The sequence below is a fragment of the Eulemur rufifrons genome, chromosome 4, assembly GCF_041146395.1.
Source record: "Eulemur rufifrons isolate Redbay chromosome 4, OSU_ERuf_1, whole genome shotgun sequence".
NCBI lineage: Eukaryota > Metazoa > Chordata > Mammalia > Primates > Lemuridae > Eulemur > Eulemur rufifrons.
Window position 1 is genome coordinate 44,854,036 of NC_090986.1, and position 21,117 is coordinate 44,875,152.

Genomic DNA, 21,117 nt, shown 5'->3' on the forward strand with positions numbered 1-21,117 from the left:
ACACATCCCCTTGATAATTGCTATATTACACATGAGAGACTGAGGCTCATCCAGCTGCTTTAAGAACTCATCCCTGTCCTATTTCTGTCTGAATTCACCACCTGTAATCTTAACATTGATGTTTCTTCTTTATAATTACTCTCTCTCTTAATTACCTAATCCTCTGTGCTTTATGCTTCATGTGCATCATCTCACCTAATCCTGTGCATGCTCTGCAAATCGAAATTGTCCCCATTTTCCAGATGAGTTGCTTGAGGCACATAAAGAGTCTTTATTCCAAAAATGACAAAGGTAATATATAAAACCACACCTAAATTTTATTAATTTCTATTCTTTGGTCTGTCACCTCATGATGTATAATACCAAGTTAATCCTTGTGAGGTAAAATTAAGTCTACAGAAAAAGTTCACTTTTTTATTTCTAGCTTGTTTGTGATTCAATTGTTTGGCATGGAAGTAATGAGCTTTGTATATACGAACTGTTAGAGTAACTTTTATAGTCTTGTTCTTATTGTCTGTAGTCAATGTACGATAGCATTTGACTTACAAGATTAATATATAACCGGGATGTTTTAAAATGTCCTAAGTACCCTAAAATGTCACCAGATACCAAGACCTATGGAAGGGAGGGTTCCCAAAACACTGTCAGGCAGTCCAAGAAGTCAAAACTCTTTTCATAAAAATACTAAGATATTATTTACTTTTTAAAAACTCTCATTCTCTCATGAGTATATGGTGAAGTTTTATAGAGGCTACATGGTTTATGACATCACAACAGATTGAATGCAGAAGTGGATGTGAAAATCCAAATTACTTTTTTCAAGCCAGTCATTAAAGAATTTTCAAAGATGTAAAATGTTTTACTTCTCATAGTATTTTTGGAAATATATTTAATGATGATATATAGCTGATACATAGAGAGAGCTATGGATTATAAACAAGACTCTTGATTTTTAGAATCTATATTAGAAATCCTCATCAATTTACAATAAGTTTTACTCCAGAATTTGCTTGTAGTCAGTGAAAATAGTGAGAAGGAGAGTGAAATAGTCTCCAATGAGAAACTTGAAAATCTTAGACTTTGTAAAGCAATATGATGGTCTCAGGAAGGTTGACAGTGAGCATGAACTAAAAGTTATTTTCAAAATATCTGTTGATTTTTAAATTATTTTTTTGATAATATCCAATGTTTTCTTTCCTTATTCTTGTAGTTAAAACCTCAGTCTCATCCTGTATGTTTGCTAAACTTTTTCTGTTCATCTCATTCATTTAACTAACGTTTAAGAATGGCAGTCTGTGCATTTCTTTCTAGTGTATGTCAAATTCCAAAGTGAATATGAAAAAACAGTCTTCACAACTTCCATTCAATCTACATACTCAATGGCAAACCTAAGATTCAAGCCTATGGTACAACCAGTGAGCTCGCTTTATATATTTATTCATCAAATTTTAATCCTTTGGAACTGAAAAATTTAGTTCAATAAGCACACATTGAACATATAATATGCACAAAGAATTCCCATTTTCCTAGTCAAAGCAAAGCTTTAGTTTCAAAAGACATTTCAACTCTCTAAATATTTGAAAACACAATGTAAGTATGACTTTTATGCTAAAACCATGACAAAGGTTTCCTTTGGCACTCTTCATACATCCATTAAATAGGGATGGTATTTAGTGATATTAAAGATTGTGTGTGTGTTTATTTATAACAGATTTTCTTTCTCTTATTGATATAAGAGGTTTATAGCATACTGTGTGGCTTGTGGACCCAAGAATACTTTATGTTTTTTAATCTGAAGAACAGCCATAATGTTTTCTTTATATTAATTTTCACCTCTTTAGATTTCCATAGAGGACGTTTCTAAAATTTATGTGTAGCATAGACACTTCTTTTAGTTAATTGTAGAAGTTTAACACTGACTATATTTACAGCCCCATAGGTATAGTTGAAAATTTACATATTAAACAGAGTTGCTCTCTGGCATGGTTTAAGAAAATGATCTGTGTTATTAATTATACTTTTAGCATAAATGTACTAATGTCATTTACTGAAATGTAAAACAGAAATTGATGATGATAAAGATAATAATGATAATATAAAAGATATTAATTGTATTGTTAGCAAATTTTGTTCTTTTTTCAGCATTTGATGATTTTGAGGCTGTGAGTTGAAGTTTATTTCAACATGGCGAAATTTCTAGACTTACAATTAGTTTCAAAGTCATTTCAGGTCTTTTTAGGTGAATCAAAACTTCAGTATCAAGGAATTGAAAGCTAAATTTCCAAACTAAATTACAAACGTGTGTATCCACATTTATACTTTTCATAGTGATTAACTTCACTCCTAAAGTCAAATATTGATTTAGAGTTTACAAAATGAGTACAAAATTTGACTTAATGAAAACAAATTGGTCATTTATTTACTATGTATATCAAAATTAATTTTTTTATTTTAAAAATACAGGCTATAAAGCTGGAAAGAAATAATCTCTATGGTATTTAAAGCTACAAAAATAATAATCAATATTTTCTAATTAATATTTCTCCTTTTCTTAAGCAGTTTTAAGGATACTTAAAACATAGTCCAAAATTAGAGTTGACAATTCCAAATACAAACCAACCAACACAGTAATAAAATCAATACTTACATTTCCCTTGAGGCCACTATTTACTGTTTGCTGCACCATTTCCTTAATGGAATGGCAGTTATGTTTGCAGAAACCTTGTAAGTACCATTTTTATGTTTTAACTAAAAGCAGCTTTCTTGAAGAGGTATGATAAAGAAATTCTTGAGTTACTATAAAAAACTGTCATAACCATTTAGTAGTTAATATGAGTGCCATGAAGGCAGCCTTCCTTATTTTTTTGATAAGTATTCTATAGGATTTCATAGGGAGTCTTCATGTCTTTTATGTCTTCATTATGATGGACATTGACTTAATATTTAAACATCTCATTGTACTTAACTTGTGCAGTTTAAATGAACACATTTGTAATTACTAGGGCACATTTCATTTTTGGGTTGCTTTTGGCTGAAGAAATAAAAGAAAGGAGGGGAGTAAAGGAAAATAGCAATTTATCTCCACATAGTAGAATTATTGTCAAAATGTGATTGACAAAATGATTTACTTATCTCACTTAGTTGATTGTTCTTTTTTATTGTCACGATTGGATGGTAATTTCTCCTCTTTGTTCATTATTTTCTATGATACTAGAAACAATTGTTTCTGAAAAAAGACTTCAGAATTAAAATATACTCACTATCATATCTGTGTTTTCCTTTTTACTATACTTTTCATTGCATTTGAAAGTAATATAAACATGGCATTTTCATGTTAATTTTTAAAGCAGATTTGCATTTTCTAGAATTTAATCAAAGTTAAAAAATCAATTTAATTCCATATTTGCCTCTGGTTTTGTATTAAAAATAATAATGGCATAAGAGTCATTCAGGATAGAAGGGTACATTATACCTCCAAGGGGAGTTTATGCATGATCAAACTTTTTTATTAGTCATTGTACAAACTAGAGAAGTTGCCTGTACAGAATTCATGGCCTTTGATAGAGGACATGTTTTGCAACAGGATATTGAAAATAAAGTCTATTGGCCAAATCAACTCTTTGTACATGATGATGTCAGCAACTATGTCCTGTGATAAAGCTGCAATATTTTCATGACAAAGAAAAATTCATATCCACATCTTTAATAAATGGAGAAAAAAAAGTGGTCTTACTGGATTCATATGTTCCCATCAGAACCTTTGTAGCTTCTCTCAAACTGTAAATATTGAGAGTAAGATCAGGATGAATGTGGTGTTGCATCGAAATTAATCGCTGAAGTTATTACTTACAGCGTCCCATGTATTCTACATTCAGGCTTTTCACACAAGGCTTTGAAGAGCCCTACAGGACTAACCAAATGTAATTGATACAGAATCATTGCTACACAGCAGCTGCAGTAACAAGGTGCTGCAGCTTTTACTTTAATCTACCTTTCTTTCTGAGAGTTTATTATGTTTTTGAATTTATTCTTTTGTAGATCTGGGAGCTATCTTTTTTATGGAAATTAATCTTTTTAGAAGATTTGTACTCTCTTTTTCAAACACTAATACATTCATTCAAGTATCCTATTATTCAGATCCAGCTGGCTTTTATCTGGTGATATTTACTTCAAAAAGCCAAGTTAAATGGTATCATAGATTAATTCTCAGGGCACAGGAAAGCTTTTTTAGAGAAAAACATGATTTGGTAATTACTTGAAATATCATAATAAAAATCACAGAAAATGTCAAAAATGTGTTGTACAATCCGTCATAATAGAAAACTTCAAAAAGTTGCTTCATTGAAAATATGGGATTCTGAGTCCATCAGAAGTTTTTATTTCACTCAAACATTATAAAACCTGAGAGTTTGTTTTGGTTTTTAACAAACTATATCATGAATTCTAGGTTTCTGTTGTTTGTTCAGACAAAGCAGTGAAACTTCAAAAGGGGCATTATCCACCGCTATCTCTTACATAAATCAAACTGGAAATAAGACACATTTTACAATTCAATTTAAGATCCCACTGAGACAATAATGTTGCAAGCTGTGCATTTTGCAAAGTAATATAGTAATGTCTAGTTTGCATTTTTGAAAAACCAAATTAATCACACTTTATTGAATACGTTGGAGCAAACCTAAAATTCATCTATTATTAAAAACTTGTGCAACAAACACAAACTATATTTTATACATAAAGGACAAACTCATTTATTCATTAGGATAAAACACTTGGAGTTTGCATTTTATAACTATGAAAGAAATGACATTTGCTATTGGGGCTGTTTTTTGAATTTTTAAAAGCAGTCTATGCATAGTAAGCTGCTGGAAAATTCTTTTAGCATGTTACATTGTATCAGGTTTTAAGTCTCCCAGATAAAAACAGAATTTAACCTAAAAACTTTTGGATATGAAAACAAAAATCATTAAATAAAAGAAAAAGTAAGTGATAGAATTTAAAAGGACAGCTCATGTAAATGAAAATAATAATATTGTGCATTATTTTTCATGTGAGCAACTTGTAATAATATGATTATTTTATGGCTTTCATAAGCAAATATAAAGCCTACGTGGGCAGAATAAAGGCTTATGCTGCTCTATGATTTTATCAGGCTAAAGAAAGTAAGTACTTTTTGCATGTATGTATTTTGGTATTCAATTCTAAGAGGATGTTACATATGGTATTGGAAATAAAATTATTGAGGCATCATTTAGAAATTATTGCCTTCATGATATATATTGTTATTTTTGAGAGATTAGTACTGAGGAGTTCTAGTGAGTGTAAGAATCATGAATAGTGAAGAATAGTAATGAATAGTGAGAAAAGTAGATAGTAAGTCTGGTCTGTTTATTTTACCAGTGCATATTTTTCAATGTCAGAGCAGTAAACACCATTTTGCTATCTGCTGATGTGTGTAACATTCTGTATTACAGAAATAGTATTAAAACACATTTGCAAATTTAATTTTTCTATAAAAAGATTAAAGCCAACCTTGTTACATTTCACCAAATTTATTATTAAATCTTGAATTTGGGGTGAATATTTCCTTTTTACTATCTCCAATTGTGTTATTCTGGGAGGGTCTAAAAAGTGTCTATTAACCCTGAATTTACTGAATACCCTCTTGCTTTTGTGATAAGAACTCCACATTGCTGACTCATAGTCACTGGTAAGCTGTTGCCCTCTGTCAAGAAAGGGTAAATTATATCTCTTTATGTAAAGGCTTCTAAATGTGTTACACATGGCTTCTTTTTATTTGAAAAAATTCTTCACTGCAAATATAAAAGGAACAACAAGCCACTGGCTGCAGATACGGAGTTGAGTATACAGTAACCACTTGTCCTCACCTAGCATAATTGTTTTGTCATGTACAGCTCTGGAAACTAATTTGTTCTTCAGTCATCTTCTTAGAAAACTCTAACGATAAAGAATACAAGATTTTTTTTTTCTATTTTATCAATTTTCCAGTGGCATGAAATATGAGATTCAGGAATCCTGCCCTGGTCATATCAATGTCAATGTGGTGGATGACAGAACTCAGGATGATTATTCCTGATGATGAGTTCCTTCTCCTCTTTCTGACTATCTGATACATCACTTTAATCATATCTCTCCTCTGCCTAAGATGATGACCAAACTCATCATCCTGACATCTGAGAACTTTCATAATCTGGCCTCAGCCCACCTAATTCTTTCTGACTTCTCATGCTTCCCTAATAAGTACTTTCTCCTCTAGTCAATGAACTACCTAGCTGTCATCCAGACCTGCCATTAATGTACCAGTGCTCTGAAGGTGGTATACTCCTTTGTGCAGTGGAAAGGATTTAGGGCCAAGGGTTACACAAACATGTTCCAAGTCCAGCTATTTTTCCAAAGAGTTATGTGGCCTTAAGCATTGAATTTAATCACTCTGAACCTCAGCTTCCTTTGCTAGAAGAAGAGGGCATCATGCTTTATGATGCCAGCCTCTCAGCAAAGTCTTCCCTTATTAAATTATTTTAAAATATACTGCCCCAACACATATGCTTACTTGTGCACAAATACAAACGTGTTCGTGCAAAAATTCTCTTTCATCCTTCCATGATTGGTATCTTAATTAATGTATCATGTCACTTTATTTATCTGCTCATTATTTTCTCACCCTCCTCCCAGCTACAATATAAACTCCATGAGAACATAGATTTTTATCTGCTTTGTCCTCTGCTCTTTCTCCAATGCTTGCAACAATGCTTGGCACAAGATAAGTGTTCAGTATACACTAAAAGAATGGTGAATGAAAGATTGAATGACTTCAATATCTATTTTGTGCTATAATAGTCTATCATCCAATTATATACAGAAAGATAAATTGTATTTTGTGCAGTGAAGTTTAAATATAGTTTCTGGCTGCTTGGTCTGTACACTATAATATTCTTTTTTTTCTTTAGACTTCAGGGTTGGGATTTTATTTTGTATGCAATGGGAAACAGGCTGGAGGTTTTATTTTTATTTTTATTTATTTCAGCGTATTATGGGGGTACAAATGTTTAGGTTATGTATATTGCCCTTACCGGCCCCTCCCCACCCTGAATCAGAGCTTCAAGCGTGTCCATCCCCTAGATGGTGCACATCGCACTCATTATATATGTATATACCCATCCCCTCCCCACCCTACATCTGCCAGACGCCCGATTAATGTTATTCCTAAATGTGCTCTTAGATGTTGATCAGTGAAAACAATTAGATGGTGAGTACATGTGGTGCTTATTTTTCCATTCTTGGGATACTTCACTTAGTAGAATGGGTTCCAGCTCTATCCAGGAAAATACAAGAGGTGCTATATCACCATTGATATTTAAAAATGTTTTGTTTTCTGTCCTATTTCTTTGTTTTCTATTGCATATGACAGTATCATAATCCCAATAGTCGGATGGTTTCTTCCTCTTTCTTCTCCAAGATTTCCAATATGCAGTGTTAACCTTGGGTTTAACAAGAACATGAAATGTTTTTCAAAGCCATCTTATTTTTCTTATCCAGAATTTAAAAATACATTAATATTAACCTAAATAAATGTATATAATAATATGATTTTCAAAAAATTATTTTTACAGGTAAGTAGAGATTTGACAACAGTTCGAAAATTATGCCTTCTTCTATTATTGTCTTAATATTTTTGTGAGTCAGTTGGATTTAAAATAGATAAATATGCCAAAAACATCCACTGTAGTTATTTGTATACACAGGCATTAAAAGACAGGTCATCATTGCATTATTGTTTATTGGTGTGTCCATAACACAATTATGTTTCTTTGTAAAATGGTTCAAAGACACTTATACTAATGTGCTAAATATACTCCAGATGTTTCCTTATAAAAAGCAGCTCTTCACCAGAAGCTCATAGAGCAAATTTCAGAATTTAAAAGAAAACAGTTCCTGTACATGCCATTTTAACAAAAAGGAGTTCTTAGGTATTTAATTTGTTTTGAAAAATCACGTTTTAGCCTATAGCTGAAGTCTTAAGTAGTTATTTCATATAAATTATTTTACCTAAGAGCAACATTTGATGAAGTTTAACAGAATATATCTATCCAGGTGACTTCAAGTCTAGGCCAGTCTCTCTCAATGAGAGAGAGCATCTGTGTACTGTTGACAACAGTCTTAACATCCCCTGATGCAATGTGAGAGAATGGATGATAGAACAGGCAAAAAGTAGCAAAGGTACAATAGTTTAATATTGGAGGAAATATTGAAATTATTTAAGACAGATTTTATGATTATAGGAAAAACAACAGATTATAGTAATTTTTTGTTACAGAGTAATTTTTTTTATTTTTTAAATTATTTTTGTAATTTTTTTTATTACACAGAGTAATTTTTCCAATCAGATAGCTGTTTGTTTTTTAATAATTAAGGGTCTCCTAGAAGGTAATTATTTTAATAAGGTATTTAATAAGATATTTAATAAGATATTAATAGATTTGTCTTCACACTGAAAATATTTAAAATCCAATAGCTTTGTTACTATTATTACTAGATAATGATAATTTGCAGAGATGTTATTTTTGTAAGTTGAAGATTTTTTTTTTAAATCCTGTTTCTTTGACCATTTTAGAAAAGATGGCAATTTCATCATTCAACATTTATTTTTTAACAAGCCATGTGCCTTTTTAATATGGATGTTGGGAAAAATTATTAGGAAAAAAAAATGAATGTGACTGATTCAGCCAAATACCACCCTGAGTTGTCATTGTCATTGTTTTTATGAACTGAAAACCTGTATTTGGCACTTAGTTCTGGTATTGAATCACTGTGTGACCCATGGTAGGTTGCATACTACCTTACATTTTTCACTGGTCACATTATGGTAACAGTTATTATACTCGATAATTTTTAAGATAAAAAATTAATAAGGATGTTTAAATTTTACTTAAAGGCCACCAGTGGGTGCTGATATTGTCAGAAAACCAATCATCAATTAAAAACAGTTTTAAAACATTTTTATTACTTTAATTATTGTCACAGCAATTTAAAAAGAATATCATTACCATTTATTCTTGGGATAAAAATGAGTGTTTATATTTAAATTTCAAATTGGAGTATAAAGGTAAAAATAAAATTATCCGTATTGCTGATAATCCTCTTAAGTAATTTTTCCATTGCCAGCTACCAAAATTTTATTGGTCAATTTGACCTTGCAAACTTCCTTCCCTCCCTGCCCATGAAAAACTGATGAAAAGTACTTCGAATAGAATGTCTTCACTACATATAATAGAAGCTATAGGCAGAATGATTTGGTTTCATACAAACAGTGGCTTTCAACAAGTCTGCCATCTGCCTGTAATCTACACTATAATATAATATCATTTCAGTGGTCCTTCAAATGTACTGAGTTCTTCTCTTTTATTAATATATGCAGTACCTCAATTTAAAGCCACCTGTCTCTGTAATGTTTTTAAGGGGCACCTTGTAATTACTGGATATCATAACTAATTATCATATTATAAGTTGGACAAATGGCACTTTTTCAAATTATACTTAGTTGTGTCTATTTGTTTTTTGTCTTTGTTTAGGCTGCCCACCTGAAATAGTAGTTAGGATTGTTAAATCTTTAAATTTAATCATAACGTTATACCTTCATTCATTATTAATTGAGGGCCTAAGATAAGTCAGGCATTCATGTATTCATGTTGATTGTCTTATTAAAACGAATATTTTAGCTTAGAAGTGGAGAGCTTTGAATATTATAAAAATGCATTAACACATCCCTGTGTACTAAGAATTTATTGTAACCTGTGTAACCTGCATTAAATTTTAGGAGTCATAGACCAATATTTGCTTATTCTTGCTCAGCTCCTCAAGATTTTAAAAAAACATATTCAGCTTGGCTCATTTGGGATTTATTCTGTGGTTTACAGTAGAAATAAACTTTTAGTAGAAATACATTTATTCTTTCTGTACCCTCATTAAGCATCTTGGCTTAATATACCACCTCCAAATCAATGACTTCCAAATCTCCCTTGTAACTGCTTTTCTTCCAAATTTCAGTCCCGTATTTCTAACTACTTGTTGCCAGTTTCTACCTGGCTGTTCCTGAAACATCTCATATTCAACCAGGCAAAAATTGAACTGATTTTTATTCATTATAAAATGATATTCTTTGAAAGTTTGATTAAAAGCCTGGGTTGTGACTTCAGAATTGAGATAGTACATATAAAAGCTTAGCACAATGCCCAACATACTGCAAGTACATCATACATATTAGATATCATCATCACTATTGCCTCATTAATGATGCCCCCATACAATAATTGTTAGTCTAGATGCCCAGATCATCTTTCATATTTTACTCACTTCATCTCCAGTTGTCTCCAAATGATTACTAAGTTCTATCGAGTTTATTTCCAAAATGTCAAACATATTTCCTATTCTTTAACTTCTCTATCTTCAATTCTAGTTAAAGGGTAAAAACTATGTAAATATATGCTCTGTATGTCTATATCTTTTCTGTACAATAACTGGCTCAATAACAAAGGCTATACCTTGACATCTGTGAATGCCACAGTGATGTTTACCATATGTGAATGTCAGAAGTGGTCTGGATTTGCACCTCTGAGCTCAAGAACTGACTGAGGTTAGTGATAACCTTATGAAATGCTGGGGATACAGTGATGAGCAAAAGAAACAGTCCTGACCACATGGAACTTGCATTAAGACATAAAATTTGGAACCTTCTTCTTAATAGCAATGGTAAAAAAATTGAAGACCTCTAAGCAGAGGAGTGACAGTGTAAGATGTATAATTAAAAGTAATAATGGTCCGGAACCTGATTATAGCAGCTAAGATAGAAACAGACAGAGTAGAGATAAACTACACAGATGAAGTCAACAAGACATTAAAAGAAATTAAACATTGGGGGGTGTGAAGTAAGAGAGAAGATAAAGATGATTCCTAGGTTTCTGGCTTAAAAAACTAGCTGATGATGTCATTGTCTGGGACTAACCAGGTTTGGGAAGAGATAAACAAACACTCAGATTTATACATATGAGAAATATCGAGATAATTCTTATAAGCCTGCCATCTCACTTATGAGGGTTTTATGCTTTTCGGAAAATTCAATAGCAACTTTGGATCAAGAGGGAAGAAAAATTTTCAATTTCAACCTAAATAATTGAAAACTGAAAACATTGTATTACACAGTGAAATTAAAACTTATTTCAGCTTGCTGTGGGTAACACTTATACATGAGCATAAAAATATTAATATTATATACCTTGACGTTGATTACTTTACTAGCAGTATAGAAAGTATAACTTGAAATTTTATTTGATGTGATTGTAAATCTATAGGGAAATTACAATATCCTTAGAGAGAAGAATTTCTAGTTCATTGGTTTGCCTAATGGAAGAATAATTTGATAAGTTAAAGTGGGAAAAGGTAGAAATTCATTAACATGGGCAATGAGAAGGCTAAAAGATATAAAATAAAATTAATGTAGATACATTATATCAAACTGCTTATTTTGAAGAACTGTATAAACATATTTTATGTTGGAATGATTATATGTACCTAGTGCAGTCATTTCTACATTGTCCATTGTCTGTGATAAAATTATACTTAAGCTATGGAAATTAACCAATTTGTTTTCAATATAACTTCCACTGAATAGAACATTTGGCTCTTGCTTAAAATCAGGTTATAGTCCATATTAACAAGACACCCAAATTTTTAGTCAATACAGATTAATCTGGCTACTATTTCTTTCCTTATACCAAATGCTATGCAAGTATTTATCTAGTCTGAGTCTGCATTTGTTTGTTTTGTTTACAGGATGTATTTTACTTGGTTAACACATAGAACATGGTGTTAATGAGTCCAAAGACAACAACAGCATCAAAAGCAAAATGTATTCTGATATAATTCTCTCTCTAGCACATATAATGTTCTGCCTTTTATCTTTATAATAATGGCTGTACTTCTTTTATTTTAAGTTGCATCAAAACTTTCTGAAATTTGGTATGATATAATGAAAAATACAGGAAGCATTTTTATCTATATATAGTAATTCATTCTAACAATTTTTATGAATTCAAAATCAAAGCTATTTCAAACTGAAACCATTGCCTATTTTAAGTTCCCTAACGCTGTTCTTGTTTTCCATAATTCCCCAAAGTTTCTCAGGATAAAAAATCAGTTGTTTTTTTGGTAATGTCTGCCTGTTCATTACATATTCTTTTAAATAGTTCATCTGACATTGATGACTTGAATGTCAGCTCTGATTGTACAATTTGTTTCCAGTTCTTTTTAGGTCAACAATAATTTTCTATGGTAAAAAATATTTAGGCAAAATTTAAAAATAAGCAGCTCTAGTTTCCATTAGTGTGTGCCACTTTGTGCTGCGTCTTATTGCTACTTTCAGCAACACTGTGAGTATATAGGGCAATAGAAATATTAATATCTCAAGTAGGTGAAAAAAATTAGGATTTGTATAGTTCTGATGAGTCCAAGAATGCTAACAACATCAACATTATATTATCACTGTTGTATATAAAATAAAATATATCAAAACAGCTCTACATTCGAAAGAAAATATCAAAGGAAAAATAAAAGTCCCCTTGCACGGCAAAAATATGTTTCACTCTAGTAACAGGATAAGGTTTAGTCAAAGATAGCTGAAGAAAATATATCTAATTATTTCTGGGAAAGGAAAATTTTTCTGTAAATGATGTATTTATGGTATAGGGTAAAGGGATAGTTAGATGTCTTGACAATACTATTCTTTCTCTCGGGAAAAGTAAATTGATGTCAGAAGATTAAGCCAAGCAGGATTTGTGTTACATGAAAGCCCTCCTTTTCTGTTTTTCCCCAGAACATCCAAGTCAAACATGATACATGTGCAGATATAAATTTTAGGCTTTGGAAATGACCTTCTCTGAGGGCATTATTCTGCAATACCAATTAGGAAGTATTTGTGATATTGTCTTTGCTAAACCACTATACTTATCTGGAACATTTTTAATTGTGCCCCTAATTAATTATGCCCCTAAAAGATTTCTTCTTTCCTCATTTTATATAAAAAGTACTGAAGTTAAACCAAAGCACCAAAAGACTTCAGTATTTACATATGCTAAAGTCAATCAACTGGGCTCAGGTAGTTATCAAAAAAAAAATATTTAAAGACTATGTTACAGTAACTCATGAAAGGACTGTTCCTACTATTTATGCAGAATACTAGCATTACTACTGACATTTTGTATCATTTTTATTGGGTGAAGTTAATTCACTAAAAGATGATAGCTTGTTTATTCTCACCTACTTCTGAAATAACAGCTGAACATCTATAGCACCTGTAACTAGTATTTACTTTTACTTGGTAGTCTTGTTTCCATTGTTAAGATGGAGTTGAAATCCTTCTAAGTGGTCTCCAATGGTATGGAGTAAATGCCTGCTCTTGCCGTCATTTTCATTGTAAACGAATCTTGACAATGTCAGGTTCCCGTCACAATCTATCAGTGTCACTCACTAAGCAGTGGTGTGACCGTTAGTCCCTTTGAGACTTGCCTCCTTTTTCAGGATCAGGCTATGGGAAAATCTTAACAAATAGTTACATGTCATCTAGGTATAAAGGATAATAATCTGGTGTTTGAATATACTTTTACTATTTTAATGTATGGAAATTCAAAAGACATTTATTTTTTACAGATCACTTTAATTTTGTGTTTATTTTATGTGCATTCTATCCAAAACACATTAAAAAATACTGTAGCCTTCTCTTTTTGAGCTTATTGCTCATTGGATATATTTATGAATGAATTCAATAATAAATATAACTATTTGGGCTAAGATTATAATTGGCACCACTCATGTACAGACTTAAAATTGTTATCATGTTTTTATTAAAGAGAAACTACTAATATCCTTCCCCAAAACATTTTTCATTTTCTTGCCTGCCTAAAAATTGTGTTTCAAAAATTAAAGTGGTCGTCTTTCTCTTTTATAATGATTATCTTCACATTTGATCATTGTTTATTGTTTCTTATTCATGATAATCTTTTTTTCTTTGAACTTGTGTCTCAATTAATAATTTAAAGTTTCAGTTGATTTGTGAAATAACATTTCAAATGTCAAACATTCACATATTTTCCCTTTATGTCAGTTTATTTACAAGAAGAATTACTAAATTTTGATTTAAAATATAGTCATATTTGTTGTTGGTTCTGTTGAATATGCTTATATAACAGAATATTAAGTAACATTTTTTCTGTGTTCACCAACAAGAATGAAAGTTGCTTTGTACTGCTCATTTTAAAGAAAGTGAAAAACACTTGGTACTTATTAATAGCAGTTGAACCAGCATTGCTATCTTCACTGCTGCTCCAGACTCCGTAAACCTCTTCTTTCTTCATTTGTAAGAGTGGACCACAGGGAGAGGGAATTTAAAGAATTCATTCAAGTGAAAAGACAGTGTCTGATGGGTAGAGGTGTGCTTTAGTGATCCCTTTTCCAAGTGCTTCTTCACTGCCAAGGTCAAGGGAGGGGAGTTCTAAGAATTACTTAAGGATTGCAGATGCTTCCACCTTATTGGATAGCTTGATTTCTGTTTTAATGTGATTTTTCTCATCTGTTTTCTGTACACATTTGAGCAGAGGAATAAAGAGTTGAGAAGAGGTAGCAGGGTGGAGAAAGTGGACATCATCAGAACAGGAGGACCCAGGGCGGGAGGAAGGCCTTAGAATCAAGAGACAATGGGAGCTTAGGGAGCCTAGAAGAACATGAAACTGGAGGAGATTTCTACTGTCACAGACTTGTAAAGTTAGGGGGTTCCTCAATGAGACCTCCTTAAACGATCAGACATTACCCCCAAGGAGATAACTAGCATTTAGACATCTGCCACTTGGAAGATGTCATTGCCTTAATAAGCATAGCAGGGAGTGCAGGGAGAATTTAAGCCGGAACCTTAAGCAAGAGACCTTTATCCTACTACCTAGAAGAAGGAGAGGAAGAAGATGGGGTGGATGGGAAGCTGAGCCAGCCCCTTTGTCTTGCAGATACCTGGACTCTAGAAACAACCACTGCTGATGAGAATGGGGAAGCAGAGATGAGTGTTAACTAGAATAAATGTATTATATGCAAAATCTGCTCCACGCTATTAAGAGACAGAAAAGGGAACTTTGACAAAGTATGTTTTAAGGCAGTAATTAGCAGAAAACTAAAACCATTTTATATTTGTAACCCATCATTTCTGACTTTCCAGTAATCTGGTACCCTGAGAGCAGGGATGGCTTTCAAACTTTAGGGATATATTTCTGTATTTAAAACCTGATCCATCATAAAATACGTCTCATAAAATACAAAAAAAAAAAAAATATATATATATAAAATGAGGGTGATCCAAGGAAAATAGTCTGAGCGCATGAACAGACTTAAATAGCACATCAATCTGTTTGCTTTTTCAGAATCTGTAACTATGTTTTCGTTTAAGGTAGGGAGAGACTAAGGAGGAGAGGATCTCCCATCCCAAGTCCTTACATATTTGAATTTCGTTTACACTAAATCTGAAGATAACCTTGCTTATCTCTGAGGAATACACATCTTTTACATGAAAGGAGAACTAAACACACACAATCACTTTTTATATATACATTATATATATTGGAATATGCAATTATTGATATATTCTTAATAGCAGTATAACTAGGCAGAGTAAGTAAATTGTTTCAGGCCATATAAATATATAGTTAATAGTCTTTAGCTGGAGACAAAATTGGAAATCAGGTGTTCATTTCCATTTTCCTTTTTACATTCATGTACCCACTTACACCTGGCTGTTGCAAAACGCTATATTTATTTTTATCCCTCCAAAATCATGCCATGGCTTTAGTGGCTGGGCTTCATCACTTGATTTCATCATATAACAAGTGCCCATGTGTTCTACAGTTCACAATACAGATCTGCTTACACCTGTGGTGTTGTGTAGCCCAGACCCTGTTCCAGAGCTTCCTCACTGTGTGTGTTTAGGTCTAGGTATGAGAGATCGTCTCTCCCCTGATTCTCACACCCCCTCAACATTAAAATATGGTTATAGGTTCTAAATAATCAGATAGCTTGATGCATTGCATGTTTTCATGAGCGCATGACTATTTTCTTTAGCTCTTCACCATTTTATATTTTTATTAATATCATCCTTTATGAGTTTTTGTGTGCATGCTTCAACCCCCTATTATAGCATATATTCTTTGAAGATAGTAGGGTTATATAAGGTTCATCTTTTTATTACCCTGTAAAGTTAAAAAAAAAAAAAAAAAACTGTGGTTCTACAAGAATGGAGGAGGAGAAATAAATCAGTTCTTTTTCTGTTTCTATCTCCCTCTACGAAATATGGCTTAGTAATTCCTTTTCCAGTGTTCAATCTATGAGAAATATTTTTATATATTGAATATACTGCTGTCTCTTTCAGTCTTAATAATAAACATTTATCTTAAAGGTATATATATGTTTGTGTGTAGGCATAGTACATGTATACTGGCTTATATGGTGATATATTTATTAGCTTAAAATAGAAATTGAAAGTATACACTTAATAACTATAGGCATGTCTAGTTGAAGTGGCCTATTTTCAACTTATTTATTCATGCTAATAGAGGAAAAGGATGTTATAAATAATGCAAAAATCACTTACAGCTGACTTGGTTATATATTGTATATTTTTCATCAGACTTAGTTTCTTAATTGTTTGCTCTATTTATTATCCAAATGAGCTAACATCATGAGTATTTAACAAATGATGATTGGTGGAGATGGCTAGGAGCATTCTATGTAGTGAGAAAATCCAATCTAGTATTAGAAACTTGTTATGGAAAATTCACATATGAATGATTTATCTTTACCCATACACAAGGGACTGATACTCTGTGATACAAAAAAGATATGAAAATGGGCAGTGTTTTGTCTATAATTTGTTTTCGGAGTGATTTAATAAGATTTTAGCTTAATATTTTATACCTTGATAATGTGAAAAAAGAATTATAGTGCATCTCTACTGATATGAGGGTAAAATTTAAATATGTTTGAAGAAATAACTGTTTCTCATTTATTAACTTGGAATCAGGATTCCAGTAAAAGAAGAAATTAGTTCAAATGAACAGAAAAACAAAAGTAGGTTATAGGTATAAATGGAACTCAAACTGAATCCAAAATAATGAATGTGAGTACTTACTCCACATGTTAGTTAATTATCCTCAAATATGCAATGAAAATGTAATCCTTACATTTTTTGGATGTTTTAAATGAAGTATAACATATAGAGAAAGTTATGAGGCTGGGAATGGTGGCTCATGCCTGTAATCTCAGTGCTTTGGGTGGCCCAGGTGGGAGGACTGCTTGAGGCCAAGAATTTGAGACCAGCCCAGGCAATATAGCAAGATCCTGTCTCTAAAAAAAAATTAGCCAGGTATGATAGTGCATGCCTGTAGTCCCAGCTACTCAGGAGACTGAGGCAAGGGAATCACTTGAGCTCAAGAGTTCAAGGTTACAATTAGCTATAATTGTGCCCTTGCACTCTAGCCAAGGCAACAGATAGAAACCTTGTCTCTAATAAATAAATAAATAAATAATATCACCTATTATTTATAAATTGCAATGTAGTTCTCATATTAAAATAATATTTATTCCAAAGTTATTTCTATTTCTACATTTCAATAGTCAATTCTTGTTTTAACTGATAACATAAAAGTTAAAACCAATGCTGAAGCATAAAATTTGACCAAATCAAATTTTCCAGATTTTATGGATTAAATCTATAATGAAAAAATTTGCATATACTTTGATAAAGGCAATGTAAAGAGAAGATGTTTAAAAGTTTTTATCATAATATTCTCTTGACATCATACATTTGGAAAATTCATATCTTTATAATTTTTACATGTTTGACTAGTACTTTGGAATAAGTGTCAAAAAAGTCATGAGTAGAGAAATATGGTGTATATATCTGTGAATATGAAAGTGAACTTTTATATCACAGCGTAGGAACAAGCTGTAGAAATTTCTTTTATGTGAGTCATTTCTGTATAAAGCTATAAACTTTTTTTTTTTTTTTAACCAAAAGCTGTCACGGTTTCTTGTAAAATAATAAAGATAATAAAGATATCCATTTTAATTGATTCTTTTCATTGTTTAATAAAATTGCTTTGTTTGATTGCTGAAGAATTTGAATTGAGTTTTCATTACCCACTTCTGAACAATTTACTCTAAGATCCAGACAGTATTGAGCTAATGAGTTTGAATTTATATTGAACCTTAACTGTCTTCATGAAGTAAATGGAAAAAAATCATGGCAGTAACTAAGTATTCTTCATTAAAAACTATGTCGTAGAGATTTTACAATGAGGCTTTTAGCACAGCTAACGCATTAAATTGGAGTTTTACCAACTTTGCTGTTTCCATGCATATTATATGAAAGTATGGTATCTTCTTTTCTTTTTTAAGAAATAAAAAACGCATAAGCTGACAAGGATATTACAGAAGTTTTCTTGAAGTGGATAGTTTGTATAGTCAACAGATTCAGTTAAGGAATAAATTAATATTAAGTTAATTTAATTTGGAGTCATATCTAAATTAAAATGATTTATAAACACCTTCCAATGAGTACTTTAAGAAGATTTTTCAAGATCTAATTCAATCTAAGACATTTCCCCCAGTAATGAAATGCAGGTCCTCAGATGTGTGGTTTTGACTTTAGCACTGATATTGAGACAATCATAAATTTATATTTCTCTTTATTTGAAAACAAGTGATGTATTTATTCACACACATACATATGCACGTTTAAGTTTTTGATTTGGCATTATTATCTTTTGTAAAGTGTTTTTTTGTGTTCTCTGTATAATGTCTAACCAAGTTGGGCATTTAATGGTTTTCTTTTTAGGAGTTGCTGTGGAATTGTTAGGCACTTTAAATCTAAATGGCAACTAGGATACCATTACTACAAGGATAACTTTGCATTCTATGATCATCAGTGTGCTTCAGTTCCAAGGAGTAATTAATTATCTAATTATACAATAGAACCCATTTAATATTAAGTTAGGTAGTCAAACAGGGTTAGACTCCACAAATAGGTTAAAAGATACTTCTGTATTACCTTCTAAAAACTTAAGATCCTATCTAAGAAATAGAAAATCAAAAAGAAATTACAGTTTGGGGGACATTTACTTACTTCAGCTTATTTCCCTAGAAATCAGTTTGCCAGTCTCCAGATGTGATATATTTTATTTAAGCCTCATTTCAAATGAGTCATTGGAAGCTTTGGACTAATATTATATCCAAATAATTTATATTCATTCCCCACAGGCAGCAGTGATGGTTCTTGGGATAAGGAAACACTGCACTCTTCCCCCTCCCAGGGATCTCAGGCTTCTGTTACCCATCCCCGCATGCCTGGAGCACATAGCCTTCCAGTTAGTCATCCTCTCAGACATCTTCAGCACAGCCACCTTCTGCCAAATGGTACGATGGCATTTTTTAGCACGAAAAATGGTAGTTTAAAAAAAAATTCTGTAATTATCAGATGGTAAAATAGTGTATAATAAAGAGATATACTATAGATAGCTAATTTTGATAAATTAAACTCTAGTATTTTAGAAAAGATTTATATTAATCAGAGGAATAATATATTAATAGCAAAGAACTGGCCATTTGTATTGAACACACGAAGAGTGGTAATATGATGAACCATGGCACCAAACTGTAAGCCTAATTTCCCTGAGAGGACAGTGTTACTGCATACAAAGAGGAAAAATATTTTTTCTTTCCATCGTTAGAATCCTTTTGAATATTTCAATTTTTAATGATTTATGTCCTTAATGACTTTAATAAGTGAGCTATATCACACTTCACAGTTTTATTTGGAACAGAGCAATGATGTTATATGTGTATTTTTTATAGGACTGGAACTTCCTTTTATGATGATGCCCCACCCTCTAATTCCTGTCAGCCTACCTCCAGCATCTGTCACCATGGCAATGAGCCAGATGAACCACCTCAGCACCATTGCAAATATGGCGGCAGCAGCACAAGTTCAGAGTCCTCCATCCAGAGTTGAGACATCCGTTATTAAGGTAATTGTTGTCTCATACAATTGTTTTGGCATGTTCATCTTAAGCCACCATCTTCTAGTCCATTTTTCTTATTTCTTAAGTAAATCTCAACTCTAAAAAGCTAAGTGATACTAAATAGATTATGAGAAAAATCACATGTAGCAAGAACCCCTCCCCTCAGGGATACGATATTTAGAGAGGCTGGGATTATATTAAGTTCTCTATTACAACTGTTAAGAGAGAGAAGAACATAGAACATTCTATGATATAGTTCATATTATGTGTATTCAACATTTGTGACTATGCATATGTGTGTATGTGGTATTATGAGCCTTTAGGTGTAGAGAATTGGAAGACTAGAAGGGTTAAATTTTGCCACGTACTAGCTGTGTCACTTTGGGCATGCAACTCAATCTTTCTGATTATATTCAATATCTAAAAAAATGGATAACACAGTGTAGATGCAAACACTAAATGAAATAATAAAATTGAAAGTTTTTAGGCCGGGCGCCGGTGGCTCACGCCTGTAATCCTAGCACTCTGGGAGGCCGAGGCGGGTGGATCGCTCAAGGTCAGGAGTTCGAGACCAGCCTGAGCGAGACCTCGTCTCTACTAAAAATAGAAAGAAATTATATGGACAACTAAAAATCTATATAGAAAAAATTAGCCGGGCATGGTGGCGCATGCCTGTAGTCCCAGCTACTCGGGAGGCTGAGGCAGTAGGATCGCTTAAGCCGAGGAGTCTGAGGTTGCTGTGAGCTAAGCTGACGCCACGGCACTCACTCTAGCCTGGGCAACAAAGTGAGACTCTGTCTCAACAAAAAAAAAAAAAAAAAATTGAAAGTTTTTGTAAATTCAAAAATACACTGTTGGCCGGGCACCATGGCTCATGCCTGTAATCCTAGCACTCTGGGAGGCTGAGGCAGGCAGATTGTTTGAGCTCAGGAGTTTGAGACCAGCCTGAGCAAGAACAAGACCCCACCTCTTCTAAAAAAAGATAGAAAGAAAT

General features: G+C 32.3%; 1 protein-coding gene across 4 annotated transcripts in view; it reads left to right on the top strand.

Annotated features, from left to right (window-relative positions):
• DACH1 (dachshund family transcription factor 1) overlaps window positions 1-21,117 on the top strand; it is a 405,982-nt gene that overhangs the window by 257,229 nt on the left and 127,636 nt on the right. The window contains exons 4-5 of one of the 4 annotated variants that reach the window (XM_069467164.1): window positions 19,363-19,518; window positions 19,957-20,129. The exons of 2 other annotated variants lie outside the window; for them this stretch is intronic. In XM_069467164.1, the coding sequence (XP_069323265.1) occupies window positions 19,363-19,518; window positions 19,957-20,129 (329 nt within the window). The remainder of the gene's footprint in view (window positions 1-19,362; window positions 19,519-19,956; window positions 20,130-21,117) is intronic. One more of the 4 variants, XM_069467165.1, reaches the window with a different exon arrangement.